Source organism: Merops nubicus, unplaced genomic scaffold, assembly GCF_000691845.1.
Source record: "Merops nubicus isolate BGI_N331 unplaced genomic scaffold, ASM69184v1 scaffold21484, whole genome shotgun sequence".
NCBI classification, from domain to species: Eukaryota; Metazoa; Chordata; class Aves; order Coraciiformes; family Meropidae; genus Merops; species Merops nubicus.
The window spans coordinates 1-18382 of NW_008603842.1; the positions used below are offsets into that span (position 1 = coordinate 1).

The following is an 18382-nucleotide window of genomic DNA, read 5'->3' on the forward strand; positions in this document are numbered from 1 at the left end:
AAAAAGTTGAAACTAGACTGCATTTGCACAAGGAGAGCTGAAAAGAAGTTTTGTTAGGTGGCTAGACTGACATCATCCCATTTTTGTCATGAACACAAGGGCTGCCCAGCATCTCTTGCATTTGGGAATGAAAACTGGCCTCTCCCCTTCCTTTCTGAGCTTCTTCAGACCTTTTGTTATGTTAAACAGTGGGAAGAATGACAGACTTTCTCTGTGGTGCTGCTTAAATTTACCTTTTTGTCTTCAGCTTTAATTTATTCTTTCGATTTCACACCCAAGGGCGGGAGGTGCAAATATGTGGAAATTAATAATGAAATTTAGGGATTGCCTGGCTAGAAAGGGTGATGTTTCTACCTTAAAATTAAAGCAAAGCATTAGTCTTGCTGTTTGCACATGGGTTGATGCATTGCCTACAAGAAAATTATTAAAGAAGTGCCTGTTTTGTCTAGCTATTTGTAATTAATCTGTATTTTTCTTCTGGAGTGACCTGTTTTCTCCTTTTATTATTCCCTATATGACATAAACCATTACATACCAATTTGGGTTTGTTCTGGCTTGCTGGTGTATTTGCCCTACTTAAAGTGTTCAACACCTTAAGAGGAACCAGACATCTTGCAGAGTTATATTCCCCCTGCCACCCAGTCAACAGGTTTGAGTGTAAATAGTTAGGAGTTTAACCATTCTTGAAAGCCAAAATGATGGGAAAACAAACCTTGTTTCTATCTTCTCTTCCTTAATCACCTGCTGCTTGGGCTGATTACATCCTATACTGCTGCTGTGTTTGAAAGAGTGCCAGCTTGACTCTGAACTTGGCCTGCTGAAGGGTTAAACAAGGAACATGGCAAGGCTGGTCTGAATAAAAAAGGTGAAAGACAGAATTAAAGCAATTCTGAGGTGAACTTAAACTATCATGGTAATGGAGGCTAAATGGAGCCTAAAGAGTTTCTTGTAAACCCCTTCACCATTTTTAATGTCCACTCCAGAGAGAGTTACTAATAGCACTTAGTCTGTCAATCTAAGCAGTGAGGAGGCAAGGGGCTTTTTTTTGACTGGCAGGTTCACCTGCAACTTTTTTTTTGGTATTTTTGCTGTCTTGATTGAGATTATATCAACAAAGTACTTCAGGAGTTCAGGACTGAGGTGTAGGAAGCAGCAAGGGGATGAAAAATCAGGGCTGGAAGGATGATCTGAGAGCAAAACTGGGGCAGATTGGGGGGAGGGAGATGAGCTTGTTTGTCTGGGGTGGACACAAGTTCTTAGCTGTGCCTGGCAATGTGAATTTTGTCTGTAGTTCACTGATGGGGAAAGATGTGCTATAGAGGAAACATTTTAATTACTGATAAAAGGCTTTTATACTCTTCCCTAGGCATTTTCTGAAGACCCCTGATAGAAACAGGATACTAAGCCAGGCAGTCCTCTGCCTTTTTAATAAGAGGTTTTGTAGTGGAGCTCTTAAATTATTTTTATACACTCGTCTTTTAGTTAGAGCATAATTTTTTTTAAGCTATAAAATTTGACCTCAATTCTCCTGCTGCTCTTACCTGATGCTGTTGAAATTTGTGTAATTAGCTTTGCCTGTTAGCTTTTTATGGCAGTGTAGGTATTAAGACATTAGTGGGCTATATAATCAAAGTACTTCAGTCTTTTACCACTATTAAAGCCTAAAGATTAGACTGATTTTGTTGATTTGTATCCATTTGATTTCTGTGACCAAATTTTACATTGAATCAAGGATTATCACCTTAATCTCATGGTGTGCTTCCCTCTCCTCTGTATTTTACTAGTGAATATGCTTTTGCATTGGGTGGACTTTGCACTGCTGGGTTAACAATTGGACTTGAACTTCAAAGTATTTTCCAACCTAACTGATTCTATGATTTGCCATTAATTATTGAGTGGAAATATGGACAAATTGGAGAAGAAAGGTTTAACTTTTTATAGACCATCTCAGGCTGATGATATTCAGCACTTAAGGCTTCCCCTGCATCTTTTTCCATTCAAGGTCTTGTCTGAGAGTGTTTCTCTCTGGGATTACTCTGTGTTCATTGCTTTGCTGCATTCAGTCTCTAGGGCTCTCTGCCTTGCCATCCCCCAGTGTCTGTGATTATAGGCTCTTGGGTTTTGGTTAAGTTTCAGGACACTAATGAGCCAGCAGGGAGTTAAAGTGGTTAACAGCAAAAAGCATGAAGAGGAATGTCTTGGCTGTGTTTCTGTATCTTGGGAAAACAGAGTGGATTAAATCAAGGTCTGGAATAAGAGAACTTTTATCACTTTGCATTGATCTGTGCCCAGTTTTTGCACTAGATAGGAAGAATGATTTCTTTCAAGCTGATTCTCCCTTTCTTCAAATGCAGCTTGTCCACACAGTTCAGTGGTTATCCTAGATGTTATTTTTTCTGTCTTTAAATAAACCCTTTCATGATTCCCTAGGTTCTTGCAGTAACCTCAGGGTGCCTTAAATGCTGTCATCTTGGAGTCACAACCTTTCTCATTTTCTTGACTTTCTAGCCATAATAAAAAATAATTCCATTATTTATGCCCCCAATTGTACTGTGGATATTTTAATTGGACTCAGTTGCCTTTGCATAGCTTGTTTTTAGAGCATGCACGTGCTTCTGATTTGCCCAGTTATTCTTTTAGCATGTCAATAGATTGCTGAGCCTGGACAGCATTTAACTGGAGCAAGGGAGGAGGAGCTGTATGAGACAAGACAAAATGATACTCCAGGTACAGCATGGGTCTGTCCTGAGGATATGGAGCTGGGATTAATTTTATGGCTGCAGGGAAGGGGGTTAGATTGTAATGCTTCCTGTAGCACTAGTTCCTAGTGACACCCAGGGCAAGCTGGAGGGTGCTACCCTGTGTTCACTGTGACCTTGGAATGTGTGTTGCAAAAGATAATGAATTCATTCAGTATTTTTAATAGCAGAGTATTTGTCTCATTTAGGAAAAACACATCTTAGTGTTCTGTAATATATGGTTTTTGATTAACTTTTTTAGGCTTTTAATTCTCTGGGTGTATTAATGTTCAGAAGGCAAAGAGTAGATAGAAAATATTAGTATTATTTTGTGTACAAATGTCATTCCTCTTCTCAAATGTGTGCTTTGTACTGTCAACTGGTTACCCTGAAGTTAATTCCATAGTCTGTGTGTCTCAGGCTCAAGAAATGAGCTATTCTGGCAACAATTACCTGCAGTTTAACAAGCTGATAATCCAAAATACTTTGTTTTCAATGGACACAGTTGTAAATAAGAGCAAAACTGGACTCAGGATCCCCAGAAGCAGCCAGGAGTACCTTCAGGAGAGTCTGGAATGATTCTTCTGGAGGATTGTATAAAAAGTTGTCTCTGAACCTGTTGCTTTGTAAGAATTTGAGGCACTCTTGTTAAAGCTGATGTGCATAAGTATTTTCTCTGAGCCTGCAGTTGAGTTTATGGACTTGAGGAAGTATTTGCTTAAACTTTCCAATACAGGTGGAGCTGGTGATACTGAGGGTTGTTTAATCCAGTGCTGGTCTTGTTCTCCCTCACCTTACACTTTCCTTTCTCCTTACAGGTCTTAATGCAGAGTTATCTTATGTGAGGAATGATGTGGTTAATCACTATGCATTGTCCTTCAATCTCTTGATACCCAGTGAGACCAACAATCTTCACTTCAGCTGGCATGCTAAATCCAAGGTAGGCAAACATAACATATCTGAACACTTGGTACATGATATGTATTGGGCAGTGCAAAAGAATTAGTTATGTGATTGCAGACAGTGAGCATCCAAACTGTTCCTTTCTAGTTTTAGAAAGGCTCAGCACTTCTTCTGAAGTATTTTCTGCTGCTTGCTTTTGACAAGCTACATGTGTCTATATACAAGCTGTGGAATCTCTTCTGGTGGTGCACTGAACACACAGAAGGGGCAGCTAGGAACAGAAGCCCCTGGAAATCAAATGTAGAGCAGCTACATTGTAGAGATTTCTAGAAACATATGTTGGGAGAAAAGAAAAACCTCTAAATGTAGCATCTAGCATGTTATTATCAAGCCTTAATTAAATGGAAAGGGATTTTTATTTTGCTTAATCACCATGGCTGGAGCATGCAGCAACAGCTGTCATAAAGGCATATGCAATCTTTATATTTTTGAAGGATTTCCAGTTACTTAACAATTTATTTATGTGTATGAAATGATCTGTTTAGTCTCTGCCAGATGTTCATTCTGGTGTTGTGTTATTTTTAATTTTTTTTAAAAAACTTGAGTGGTGGTTATTCATCTGTCCTTAAGCAAGAAAGACTCCTGTGGCAACAGCAATATTTAGCAACTCCACCAGAGCAATTCCTGAAGGTTCCTTTTGCCAGTGTTCTTCCCTGCCTTGAGTTTCCTTGGACCTGGCTGTGAATGGTCAACAGGAATTTTTGAGCTTGTGTAGCCTTCCTTTCATTACTGTAATTGCACTGTTAGGCAACATTGAGCAATTTTGACCATACAGTTTATAAAACTCACTAGAGGAGGGGGAATTTTTAAAATTCCTATGGTTTTAGCACACTGGCTTTTGAACAAGGAAATGTAAAAGTATCAGCAAGAGAGGTTTGTGGTTGGTTGGTTTGAGGGCTTTTTGTTTTCTTTTTTTTTAAATAAAGTACTTTAAATTCTGCCCCAAATTTTCAAGAGTGGTTTCAAGAGTGGCTTCTGTTTTGGCTTTGTTAATTTGAACTGTCACAAAAGTCTGGTTTTAGACTTCCTGAATGTGGGCACCTCAAATCACTAGCCTTCTTTGAAGGGAAGATACAGTTCTTAAATGTCAAGAATTATGAAAAGGTCTGTAGCATTTCTTTTTAGTAATAATTTCTTACATGCTTTGTCTCCCAACTATTGCTGCAGGTTGAGTATAAACTGGGATTTCAGGTGGACAATCCCATGGCTATGGCTATGCCCCAGGCCAACATTTCTCTACAAGGAGAAGTTCCTCGCACCCTTTCAGGTGAGCTCCACACCTCCCATGTTCACACACAGCTAGTGCTGATACTAATGATGCTTTCTGGTGGTACTTGTTGGTTTTTTTCCCCAAAATGTATGTAATCTTGTGCAAGAGCATAATTTTTTGCTATTAAACATAATGTTTACAGGCTTCCTGCAAAATAGTGACCTTGCTAAAAGGTTTTACATTGAGATTAGTCTGAAAGTAGTATTTTTTTTCCCCTTGTTTAGTGGGGAATAGAGATTTTCCTGGATGTTTTGGTTGTGTACTGCTTTTTTTGTGACAGCAGGTGCTAGGGAAGAATTAGGCTTGTCTGCTCTGTTTGTATCAATAATAGTGGTGTACAAATTATCTGAGTGGCTGAGGCCATCTATGGACAGACAGGAGCAGCTTCATGTTCACAGGCTCTGGTCCTCCTGGGGGATTGGAACCACTCTGATTATCTGCTGGATGGACAACACAGCAGATAACCAACAATCCAGGAGGTTCCTGGAATGAATTGATGAAAAAAATCATCCAAACTTGAAGACAAACTGGAAGAGGGGAGATTTAGATATAAGGATGAAGGTCTTCATTATGAGGGTGGTGAGACTGTGGCACAGGTTCCCCAGGGAACAAAGCAACAAAGAAAACAAAAGTTTTTCTGGTTCCTGTGGTAACAGAGGTTTCTTCTGTGACAGCATTTTAACTCCAAAGCTAATAGATGGTTAATGGTCATTTATCCACAAATACAATCTTAGTAACCTGTAAACTTCTGATATTACATAGATTTTAAATCAATCTATGCCCTGAAATGGCAAGGCATGAAGACTAAAATAGCATTTCTTAATAGCAAGTTTTAAAAAAAAAAAAAGTATGTTATCAACATTTAACTGTTCTTTCACTACAGTGTATGAAAAGTGCTTGAATTTAATTTTCATGTTTGATTTTTTTTTTGCAGTGTTTCGTGTGGAACTCTCCTGCACTGGCAGACTCGACTCTGAGGTCACAATACTAATGCAGCTCAACTTGACAATAAATTCATCAAAAAACATCACAATTCTAAATTTCAAACGAAGGAAAATGTGCTACAAAAGTAAGATATTGAGTTTCAAATCTTAGAACACTTTCAGTGTTAAAATGCTGTAGGAAAAAGGGTTGGGAAGGCAGATGATGGAGGACATGAGTGAGTGTTGGAGAGGAGGAAACCAGGTCAAATTATAGTAAAAATTTTAGTAAAAGCAGAAGCTGATGGATGAACAAATTTCCCAAGTGTTCTGTTGCACTGACTGATTTTTTTACATGTATAGCAAAAAGCATTTTCTCTGTTGTGCTTTGAAGGAATAAACTAGTTTCCTCAGAACTGCAGCAGTCTGAATATTCAAATTTTTCAGAGAATTACCAACTTAGTTTATGAAGTGTGATAAACTTAAAATTTGCTGTTTAGTGAATGTAAGCTGGTGTTAATCTTTTGGACTTTGGAATACAGAATATTCTTGGCAGATAATGCAGACTTCAGGAATCCCAGATTGACTCTTCTGTGCTTTGACTTGGTAATCTGCAAGCACAATTTCTTCTCAGATTGGTGCTAACTCCCTTTGTTGCTTCCTAGAAGTATTTTCCTAGGCATCAGAAGAAAATGATTTTGGAGAATCCCAAGAACTGGACCTTCTTTAAAAATGGCTGTGGTGTCCTGTTCTCAGGCAGCATTTGAGGATGGCCACCTCTCTGTTTACACACTCCTCCTGCTCTGTTCAGTTTACTTGGAGCCTTTCAGGTTTTGTAGTTGGCTTTTCAGAGGGGAGTTTGTCACTTGTCTTGGGTATGAATGTCTAAGGATGAACTTGCAGGTGGTGTGAGTGGAAAAGCTGGGATGGATTTTTGCTAGGATGGTTTGCACTGCTCCTCTTAGTGACCAGACTCACAGTGAGCTTAATGAAGATTTATCCCCTTTCTAGAGGACTGCCTTCACACATGAACTTAAGTATTCTTGTGCCTTTTGTTCCATATTTGAGTATTTAAATTGGCATTACCTTTTTCATCCTTCAGTTTTAAAGCACTCATCACTGTAGCATCATCTGAGAAGGCACAGTGCCCATCTCTAACTTATGCCTAGGATGAGTAGCATTGGACTAGAGCCAGAATTTCTTCTCAAAGGTCAGGCTGGTATTGATGGGTCATTGAAGAAATTATTTTCTGTCCTGTAGTAACAGATTCTGTGAAGTCTTTGTTGTTTAGTGTCTTGGCATACACTCACATACTCTCTACCTCCTCTTTGTGCTGTCTGCTGCTTTGGACTTTGGTGGACAAGCTAGAGGGTTTTTTGAGGTAGGTGGATTCAGTGGGTTCAAGCATGGCCTCAATGGACATGTGTATGAGTAGTGAAATATACCTAACCCATGTGTCTTAAAGAAGTGTATTTTTTTTTTAATTATACAGTGATTATGTATTTAAAGTAGAAATCTAAAGATAACTATAGTCCTTAAGTCAGCTCACCTAATTGGAAAAGCAGATTTCTTTTTCCATAAATGAGGCGATTCAGTTCCTGTGAAGGGCTTCCAGTAATAAAAGCATGCTAAACTTCATGGGTTTGTCTCCTTTCTTTAGAGCTTGAACCAGAAGTAAAATCTCCAGCATCTGATAAAAACAGCAGCAAGGCTATCTGTAAGTAATTCAGAGTGTACACAACTTACTTTGGGTGAAAAAACTGACAAATTTGTGATGTTCTTTTCACCGCTTTCACAAGCGGCGAAGCGCATTGGTCAGTTCTCTCTTTACCTCCTGCTGTCTCTTCCAGGGCAGTTGTTCTCCATGGTGTGGCATATAAAACTGGAGAGGTGGCCAGGGCTGCTGCCTCTTCTGCCCCCAGGCCCTGTGCCCACCCTGCTGCTTGGCACTAGCTGAGGGCCAGCACAGTGACAGCCCTCTGCTGCTAAGGTGCAACCACAGAATTTTGCTGTAAAACTTGCCATAGTTGAGATTCTTTTGAGAAAGAGGGTGAACTGGTTGGTTTGGGGGATTTTTTTGGTTTGTTTTTGTGTATTTTTTTTTTCCACAAAGACTCAGGAACTTCTCCTCTCTCTGTTTCAGTTGATCCTGTGAACACAGCTCCCACCACTTCCACCCGCGTGTTCTACATCAGTGTAGGTGTCTGCTGTGCTGTTATATTCTTGGTGGCAATAATCTTAGCTGTCTTGCACCTCCACAGCATGAAAAGGATAGAGCTGGATGACAGGTATGTATTCAGACTTTTCAAGTGTGGTTTTGGGGCACATTTACTCAGATTTGTGGGAGTTTTGACCTCAAAATGGTCGCTCTGCAGTAGCTTGCAATTCCTGCTCCTGATGTTAAGCTGTAGCAGTTACTACCTGTGTAGAGTTGTGGTAAGTGCTCTACTTGCAGAAAGGCAGCAGTTGCAGGTGCTTTGCTGTTTATTGGGTGAGAGGGTTGTGGCTGTTGGATTTCTTTTTTTTTCCCTGAATAGTTGTGTGGAGGATGCACAGTGGGGAAATTTGGACTAAACCAGATCTACAGGGATTGTCAAGATTGAACAAAAATTTGATAGAAACTTGGGCACACTGAAAATACTTGTTTACTACTGACTTCTACAGGGGATTGAATTTCAGTTTTCTCTGTTTTGATTGATTTACCAGTGCTCACCTTGGCCTTGGGGTAAATCTGGGGATTACAACTGGTTGGTTATAAAGCTGAAAACATGTTTCTCCCAGATGTATTTTCAATCCAGAAAAACCAAATTGTCACATGCATACAAAAAAGCCTTGTAACATGAACCCAGGGGCAATGCAGTCAGCTGAGTGGGGATTAAACCCTGAGGCACAAGGGGGGCTGAAAAAGCAGGTGACTGAAGCTGTGCTGAGGCCCTGTGACCAAGCAGTATCAGATACAACTGTTTAGAAGCAGACAGTTTTGAAACTGAATACTCTGGAAAACAACTGGGCCTGTGGGTGGTCAGCCCTGTTGAAAAGGTCTCTTGAACTGTTTCTCTTCCTTCCTGCAGGCTCTTGGAGTAGCTCTATCTTTTCATCTTCCTCTCTGTCCTGCCATCTGTTTCTTTCTGGTTTTCTTTTTGCAGTTTGCTGCTTTGGTGTCCTCAGACCACTTGACGTTTGAGATATGTCAGAGTAGTAAGCAGAGTGGTTTCTCAAGACCCCATTATCTACCCAAATGACTTGTCAGCTTTCCTCAATTCATTTCTGCCCAGTTGTCTACTGAGGGTTTTTAATCAATAGAAGGTGGAACTTGCTTTAATTCAGAAAGGAAAAGCATTACACTTACAGAGTATGTGAGTAGTGTCATCACTTGAGTTTTTTGAGAGACTGTCTCAGCCTAGCAATGTGATCAAGTGTCCTTTCATCTGCTCCATTCTACTTGATTTCTGTGGAGATAGAAGCAAAAAATTCAGCTAATGTCAATAGTCTGGAGGTATTAAAGAATTTAAATCAGTATGTGGCCTTCTGATAAATTCTGTGAAGTTTGTGTGGATAGTGGGATTTAGTTCTTCAGAAAGCCATTAAAAAGATTTGCCTTTTGAGCCCAAAGGTGCCTGACCTGACAAAACCTTGGGTGGGCTCCTGGGTAAGAGCTGTGGTCAAACTTTGCTGTAGCAGAGGGAAAAATGTGCCTGAAAATCAGGATCTCTGGGGTTTTGTTTTCAAAATGGAGCTAGCAAAGAGCCTGTGAGGTGATGTTTCAGTGCTTGGTTGAGAAACTGCCTCAGTGTTGTAATGAAGCCTCAGTGGTATCCACTAGCATCACATCTGAGCAGTGACTGCTTGGTGTAGCCAACTAGTCAAGGAATTTGTGAGAGAAGAAACAACTTTTGATTTGGTTTTGAATAACAAGCTCCAAACATTGCTTGTAAAGGCATTCTGAAATGCAGATGATAATGTCATTAGGGTTAATGACCTCCCAGGAGCAACAGAGGCTGAACGACTCATTGCTGTTGTTCTTAATTTCAAAAAAAACCCAGAAATAAATTAAAAAAAGAGGAAGGGAGGTGGTTAAATAGAAGCTAAAGCCAGGCAGCTGAGTTTACAGGCTGCATATGGTCTGTTGAAGAACTTTGGATTGAAAGTTCAGAGCAAATGCTTGTGTACATCCTGTGAAAGGGACTTGAAAAAGTGCCAAAGAAAATGTGCTAACAATTTATTAATGCCTGAGAGGTTATTAATTCAAAAACTCTAAAGCATAGACCACCAACTGTGGCTTTGAACCTTGTGCTAAAAACTGTGCTGGATCCCTACACCTGGAAGACAGTGAATGTGGGAATAACTTGATCAAAGGTTTCCAGAGAGTCTGAGGCCAGCTATAAATGATTAAGTTTGATGTTTGTGTTGTGAGAATTAGATTTTGTTTTAAAGAAAAAAAAGAAAATCAATCCAGCAGGTGCATCTGTGAGGATGGGATAATGGGGAAGAATTGGCTTGGCTGTGTGATTTGGGTTTTTTTCCCTTATTTTTTAAAAGGAAGCCTTGCTTCAGTGCTACCACTGCTCCTTGAGGGCATCATCAAGCATGTCTAAAAATCCTACAAGGATGACTAGTGCTGCTTGGTCAGTGCTCAACATCAGCCTCAGCAGCAAATGGGGCATTGATTTGTCAAGGGCAGAGGGTTATACCCAAACCCAATCTCCTCTTTGCACTCCTGATGCACTCAGCAGAAGTGAAGAAGCTTTTAACTTCCAAAAAAGGGGGATGTGTTTCTGTGTATTTGGGAGGGAGATCAAAAAAAGCTGCTTCTGGCCCTGCCATCTGAGCTGCTAACAGGTACTGCCTTTGCCTGCAAGCTTTCTCAGCTGTTCTTGGGCCATTACAGCCACAACAACTCTTCACAGGAAAAAAACTAGCTGAAAAAGCTAGTTAAGCTTTGCAGGGTGTTAGAGGTGCCTCTGTGCTTAGCTCAGGCTTCTGCTTTCAGACTTTTGCAGTTGTTAATTCTCACTGGGATGCTGGCACCAGGAAAAATGCCTACAGGTCTTTTCTGGAGTACAGTAACTCCATTGCTTCTGATATGACAGAGTGGTTCTTGCAATAAGTGCTTTGTCTTGTTGGTCTTTCAAAAGTGGGGAAGCAGTATTGGAAAATAGAACAAATTCTGTAAAACAAGTAGGAGGTAGTTGCTTCCACTCCAAGGGCAGCAGTGCTGAGATTTTTGAGTTACCTGGAATACATTTTCATGTGTGAGGGACTTGAAAAATGCCATTCTTTCAAAGTCTAGCCTGGAAAATCTTCTGGTTTTAACTTTGATAAGTTAATTTTGAATGTCTCACAGCAGCAAGCAGTCATGTTCATGTCCATTTTTGTTTTAAAACAGCATTAGTGACAGCAGTAGCTCACAAGGTTTATCCCAGCCTTCCACACAGACAACCCAGTACTTGAGAGCTGACACACCAAACAATGCAACACCAGTAACCAGTAAGTATTAATCTAATTACAGACCCTTGCTACAGACCTCCTTGGACATGGCTGGAGTATCTGGTGATAAGGATCACACTGATTTAGTATCAAGTAGAAAAGACCATGAGTAATCTCCTGGCTCTGTCAGTTGGTGTCTTGAGTTCTGTTAAACTCAAACTGCTGTTTTTCTCAGCCAAGAAACTGCCAAGCTGAAATAATACCCTGGCCCTCTTGACCTTTTCAGAAAGCATAAATTAAATAGCTACTGTTTTCATCTACTACTACTAGTGTTTTTTTTTTTCTCTTCCATAATGCTCAATAGAATCATTTATGTTGGAGAAGATTCATGAGGGAGCACTGCAGAAATGTGGCTGCTATTCAGCCCTACTGTGTTTTCCCCTTTCCTCACTACCATGTCCCTAAGCACCTCATCTACACAACTTTTAGATACCTTAAGGAATGGTGACTCCACCACCTCCCTGGGCAGCCTGTTCCACTGTTCCAGGGCTTGACAAGCTTTCAGTGAAGTTTTCCCTAATGCCCAGTCTAAACCTCTGCTGGTGCAACTGATGCTGTTTGCTCTGTCATTTGTTATTGGAGAGAACCCCCACCTCACTCCAGCCTCCTCTCAGGTAGTTGTAGAGAGTGATGAAGTCTCCCCTGAGCCTCCTTTTCTCCATGTTAAAACTGTACTGTAAATTATACTGTGTTTCCCTAAAAAAAAAAATAACCAAAAGATCCTTTTTGTCATCTGAGTTCATCTTTCCCTTGCAAAGAGTTGATTTAAAAACTTATTTAGTAAAAGCAATATTTTTTTTTTTAAGAATTCCTTTCCACAGAGTTTGGAAGAGACCTTAGCATGCAACTAATTTTTGAGCTGGTTTTCCCTCTTGCCACTCAGAGCCCCTCCCCAGCCTCTTTAATTTTCTGACTTTTATGATCATGTTGTGCTGTTGATACCCTATGAAATGCAAAGAGCTGATTTAAAAGTTTATTTAGTAGAAGCATTAATTTAAGAATTCCTTTCCACAGAGTTTGTCAGAGACCTTAGCATGCAACTGATTTTTGAGCTGGATTTCCCTCTTGCCACTCAGAGCCCCTCCCCAGCCTCTTTAATTTTCTGACTTTTATCCCAGATCATGTTGTGCTGTTGATACCCTATGAAAAGCAGGTTTTTAGGTTGGCCCTGAGAGTCACACCTTTCAGTTAATTTGAATGTGGCCCGTGGAAACTCATTATTGTGGCAAAGAGGAGAGGACTAAGCCCATAGTGATGATTAAATCCTCCTCACCTTGGTGAGTGTGGTAGCCTAAATAGCACCTGTTTGCTGCCTTCAGCCTGTGCTGTTTCAGAATGGATCTTCCTTGTTTTGGGACACACTTGGTAGCACAGAAAATAGAGAAAATTGGTAGAAGAAGGAAAAAAAAGGTTGGATGCATGAAATAAACAGGAAGAATGCCTTTAATCCTTCCACAGTCATACTAAAAACTTTCAGTCCTATTAAAACTTTGAGTAATAATAATAAAAAAATATAAATTATCAAAGTCAATGCTCACCTCCAGATTCTGATAACTCCAAATTTGTTTTCAAAAAACCTTCCAGGACTTTCTGATGATATTGATGTCTAGCAGTGCCAGAAGAGGGCACTGGTAGTTTGGGTTACATCCTGCTGGGCTGAGGCATCTTCCTCACTGCAAGACAGTTGGTTCCTTGTTGTAGGAGAGAAGTGCAGTGTCACATCAATCAGCCTCAGTGTGTAAGGGCTCTTGTTTATTTGGGGTTAATAATGAGCCTCAATTCCATGACTCTGTGTAGAATTCCTGCGGGACTTTCCCCCTCCCCCAGATGATTATATTCACATGAATTCTCTCATATTTTGTTGTCTAATAATAGTATAATCTTTTGAAGGACATGCTGCTTGCCTGTCTTTATGCCTGTAGGTGGTGCTGAGGTGAAGCAGTGTGCTTGTGTTCTCATCATCAGGGTATTTATATTGGTTTGTTTGGCTCTGCTGGCTCCTCAGGTTACCCTACGTTACGGATAGAGAAGAATGATCTTAAAAGTGTCACTCTGATGGAAGCAAAAGCTAAAGTGAAGGACATAGCCATCTCCAGGGAGAGGATAACTCTAAAAGATGTGCTCCAAGAAGGTATGTGTCTGCAGGGCTCAGGCACTTGTTGGCTGCAACGTGCACTATGTATATTTTTATAGCTTGTTTTTTCTGAAGTTAATCACAGATGACGTTTCTGATCTTCATAACTTTGATGGAGAAAAGTGATGAACAATGTTTGCATTTGGGGCGTGGGAGGGTGGGGAAAGCAGTTTCCAGAGTCTGTTAGAATGGGGGAGTGACTGTGCTCAGTAAATTATTCAGCTTGTCTGTATTAATAATCTAGGCTTTTTAAATAAAGGTGAAGGAATGAGGTAATCAGTTGGGGCTGTAAGTGGCCAATTAACTCACTTCTGTAAGTTACTGTAGAAAAGCTTCTCTTGACAACAACAACAAAAAAAACCCCAAGCAACCACCACCACCAAAAAATATTGCAAATCCCACACAAAAAAACTTGGTTGCCTAAACTCATTGTCTCAATTTGATAGCTTCTGATTTGGAAACCTAATAATCAGATGCAACATTTACAGCTCTGATTAACAAAACTCCGAGATTACCTGATTCTTTTGGCTTGTTTGGAAGGGTTCATGTAGATTAACTCTTGGTTCTTGTTGATCTTGAATTGGATGAAGAACTTAAATATTTAAGAGTTTTGGTCATTAATCTTTAGTGCTCTAACGTCACGTCTGTGTTCCCCGAGCCTCATGAGAAATTAGACTTCCCAAAGCTAGAGATCTGAGAGGCTTTTGGATGTAGAACTGCTAAATGCTTTGTATTACTGTCTGAAAAACAATGGGAGGATGCTACCACTCCCTACTTAATGTGTGCCTCTGAATCTCTAAGGAGGGGAGGCAGCTTTGTGCTCGACTCCCAAAAGCTTCCTTCTCATGTGGGATGTGCTTTGAGTTCCTTTGTACTCTCTTGCTGTAGCCAAACTTTCAGCACCCAGTGACAGACCTGCCCTCTTCTGCTGGATGTGGCTGCTGGATGCAGTGTGGGCCCAGTTAATACTGGGCTAGTGTTTCCTGGTGTCTGGCTACTATCAGAGTCTGTCAAAACCTTCAAAAGTCACTAGAAAACATTCTGATGAACAATGAATTGATTTTTAGCTCAGGATTGTAGCAGAGCTGAGTGTCTGTTGTCTAAGAACCAAAGTGCTTCAAAGGGGAACAAGCAAATATATCTTTATAGAGCAAACATGTATTTAAGGCACTTTCTTGATGTCTTCAGGAGGTTTTTAGTTCACTGCTAATAATTCATGCTGTATATTTATGTTTGCCTTGCAGTCTCCTTAGTTAAACTGCTTCTTAGTGAGATGACAATGTGAAGAACCTTGTCTTGGAGTGTTCACTTGCAGTCCTGGTGTAGGTGTTAGAAATCCTGCACTGTCCCTGTTGAAGAGTCTTTTAGACACCATCTTCATTCCAGAGGGTGCTTACCCAGGCTAAAGCAATTCTAGCAAATATCTTTTTAGCCTAATCAGACAGGAGAAATCAGTGGGAAAGGGATGTAATGTAATGAATGGGCTGCATGAAGATGATGCACATCCTGCTGCCACAGTAACAGTGACAGAAAGGTGTTGCCAACCTGAGTTGTATAAAAATTCTGTGTTTTACCATGCTGCAGTTGCTCTTATTCCAGCTGTTCAATGTAGCTCCTCTTCCTGCAATAGCATCATTCAAATTTTGTGAATGGAAAAATTTTGGAGGCACTGAAAAAAAACCCTAAATAAACCAAACACCTCCAAGCTAAGGTGGAACAATTAATGCTATTTTTTTTTCAAATGGCTCCATGTGTACTAGTTGGCTGAAACCAGTATATAACTGAGCACTTCCAGAAAAATTTCATCTTGGTTAGAAATGTTTTGACTAGAGAATTCCAGACTGCCTGGATGAGAAAAGGATGGAACTGGAGAAAGCTGACAAAGACTGAACTGCCACAAATTAATTATCAATACAGATGATGGGTTTATTTAACTGGATTCTGCTGCTAACATTAGTTTACTCTCATGTTTATCCCCCTAACTTGTAGTTATCTAAAGCTTCCAGCATTTATTGCATCTAGTTCTGAATTGCCTCGTGCTGGAGAGGTGGTTGAGTTGTGTATTCATAGAATCATACTCTTGGCTTAAGAGGGCACTCAGGACTTTAACTGCTATTGATCTTGGCTTTCTGCTGTGGCTGGTATATTTGAAGGTAATATTTTCATAGTAGATATTAAATTCTGTCAGTTATCCAGATAATACTAATGGTATGTTCTCTTCACAGGCACATTTGGGCGCATCTTCCATGGGATCCTAATAGAGGAGAAAGACCCCAGTAAAGAAAAACAAGTCTTTGTCAAAACTGTTAAAGGTAGGTTTACATAAAGGAGTGGTTTTGTGTGCAGTTGTGTGGATTGTTGTGCATGCTGAGTGTATCAAAGCTGTCTTTAAAGCCAAAAAATATGCACATAGCCACTGCTTAAAAAGCAAAAGCAATTTGGATGCTGCCTTCAGCCAGGGAGAGCAGGAATCTTATATGGAAGAAAAATGCATGTGTCCTCCAGCAGTGCCTTTAGTTACTGCATCTTGAATACTTATTATTCTTTTAAGTAAAAAATTATTCTTTCCTGTAGCATGTCATCTGTTCTTTCCATCCACAGCCTTTTCCCCTGCAAATTGCTGAAAAAAAGGCACTTGCAGTGCATCTTAAAAACCTTTTAGAATCATGCCTGGCTGCACAGGAGGTAGGGCATGGTTTGTGCCATCCTTAAAATTTGCTACTGAAGTGTGAGGATTATAATTTAGAACTTTCTTGGACAGAGACATTGGTATAAATTTGTTGTTGGAGTGATTTAAATTGTGATAGGTAGACTTAAAAAATAAGGTAAGTGTAGATGAAAACCATATTACATATATCCTACATATATATTGCATATATCCCTTCCTCTACACTCCTAACTGTAAGAGTTCTCTAGTAGCTCTCAACAGTTTTGCTGAATTCCCTGTAGTTAATCACCTTTCTTTGGTAATCTTAAGTGCATGTGGTGTGATGATTTTTCATTTTACAACTTGAACTCTTTCTTAAAAATAGGCTTCTATAAGAATTTTAACTTGTCTGAAATTTTATTCCTTAACTAGTAACTTTAAAAGATACTAAATTTAAAAAGGAAGGTGGGAATTGGTAAAGATGTTAAATTTTATTGTTGAATCTTTATGCTACCTATTTATTCTGTGCCATTTTCAATAAAAATACATTGCTTGAAGAAAGTAGCCTTCTATTATTCCTTACACAATATCATAGTCATCAATATCAATAGTCATAGCACTATCAGAAGTAATGATTCTCTGATATTAAGGCAAATATTTCCTTGTAGTGACTTCTAGCAAGAAGGAAAGTAGTGTCCTCTACTTAAAAAAAGAAATTATGCTACTTTCCAATATTTTGAGAACTTTTCTTGCCTTCTGCCCTCTTCTTTTGCCCCTCTCTGCCAAACAATTCCACCTGTTCTGTGTATAATAAAATTCCCCAAAGTCTTATCCCATGAGCTTGGTGCTGCTGTGTTTGCTGAGGCAGTTTAACTTGGAGCATCATTCATTGGTGTTATCTGTGCTCCCCTTCCCTGTGTTCTTTGGTGCTTCTCTGCCCTGATTCAGAATCAACAAATGCTGCAGCTCTTGTGTGCCCCCAAATTGTTGTTCCCTAGAGCAGTCTGACATCTGTACAGCACTGCTCAAGCATGCTTACTTTTTATAGCATTTGGATTAAATGGCAAAACAAGATTTGTGAAAACAGATCTTAATTTAGCTGCTTCCCATCACCACTTATCTAATTGTTTCTTTACCAAAATAGGGCTTCCAATCCACTTGTAAAGCTTCATTTCTCCCTTGCAATGGCTTTTATCTTTGATAAAAGATCTTGATTTCTCTAGCCCTTCCCTTTGCAGTGAAAGATTTGCTGGCTGTAAGAACTGGAGCAAGTTCTTAAGGGAGTAATGATATTCACATAATTGTTTTCTGTAGAGAATTTCTCAGCCTTAAAAAGGATCTGTATGGATGAAGCTTATGATGGATTTTGCTGTCTGTGAAATCATTTCACTTGTCTGTGAAATGTTGCTGGTTTGGGCAGCAGAAGGTTGCTAGGAAAATAACTGTAAACATCCCCACTTAACAGTGCTAATATTAAGCAGTTTCATCTTCATACCCTGGCTGTGATAGCTGTGTGTGCAGCTGGGTCATGTAATAAGTTGGGAATTTGATCTGCTTGGGAAAAAAAAAAAACACCCAAACCTGCAAAAATTCTCTCTTAAGAAGACTTTTTCCTTAATCTCCTTCATTGTGACCACACACATACACTGCTGTTTTGGCACAAACACAGGCATAGGGCAGGACCACAGAAGTGAGATGGATATGAGAGCTATTAAACTGATTTAAGTATCTCTGTTGCTGAAGGCAGGAAAGGAGCCTGAGGGTCATGGAAAAGAAACAAGGAAAAAAAGGTTTGTCTGTGTAGTTCAGTTATCCCCATAAAAAGTAGGAGCTGCTCCACAACTGCCTTGCTTTACCCAGTGGTGTACTCTGATAAGATGAAATCCAGTGGGACCCTGAATTTCAGAAAATGAGAGTGGGGGGGATGTGTAGGGTGTTTCAGATCTTAAAAAGAAATGTGAACTGAAATTCTTTTAGCAGGTTATGTGAAGGGAAAAATAACCTTGAGAGGAAAAACACCTCACTAGGATCAGAGATGGGGAAACTTAAGGGATTGCTTTGGCTGGTTGGACATTAAGGTATTTGCTATGGCTTTAAATCTGGAATTGCCAACAGAAGAAACCCTTTGGAAGGAGAACATCTGCACGTGGCCAATATGATCAGGACACTTGTGCCTAAAGTAGAATTTCATATTAGAGTCATAGAATCATAATAGTTTGGGCT

At 39.8% G+C, this 18382-nt stretch overlaps 1 protein-coding gene across 1 annotated transcript; it reads left to right on the plus strand.

Moving 5' to 3' along the window:
- Positions 1 to 3556: 3556 nt before the first annotated feature.
- Positions 3557 to 15824, plus strand: LOC103771521 (tyrosine-protein kinase RYK-like; the record flags this gene model as incomplete). The annotated part of the gene is made up of 8 exons (XM_008938823.1): positions 3557 to 3678; positions 4869 to 4968; positions 5906 to 6040; positions 7552 to 7608; positions 8035 to 8179; positions 11278 to 11378; positions 13384 to 13509; positions 15738 to 15824. Coding segments are annotated over 8 exons (873 nt in total), but the record flags the coding sequence as incomplete, so codon positions are not given.
- Between the last annotated feature and the right edge of the window lie 2558 nt (positions 15825 to 18382).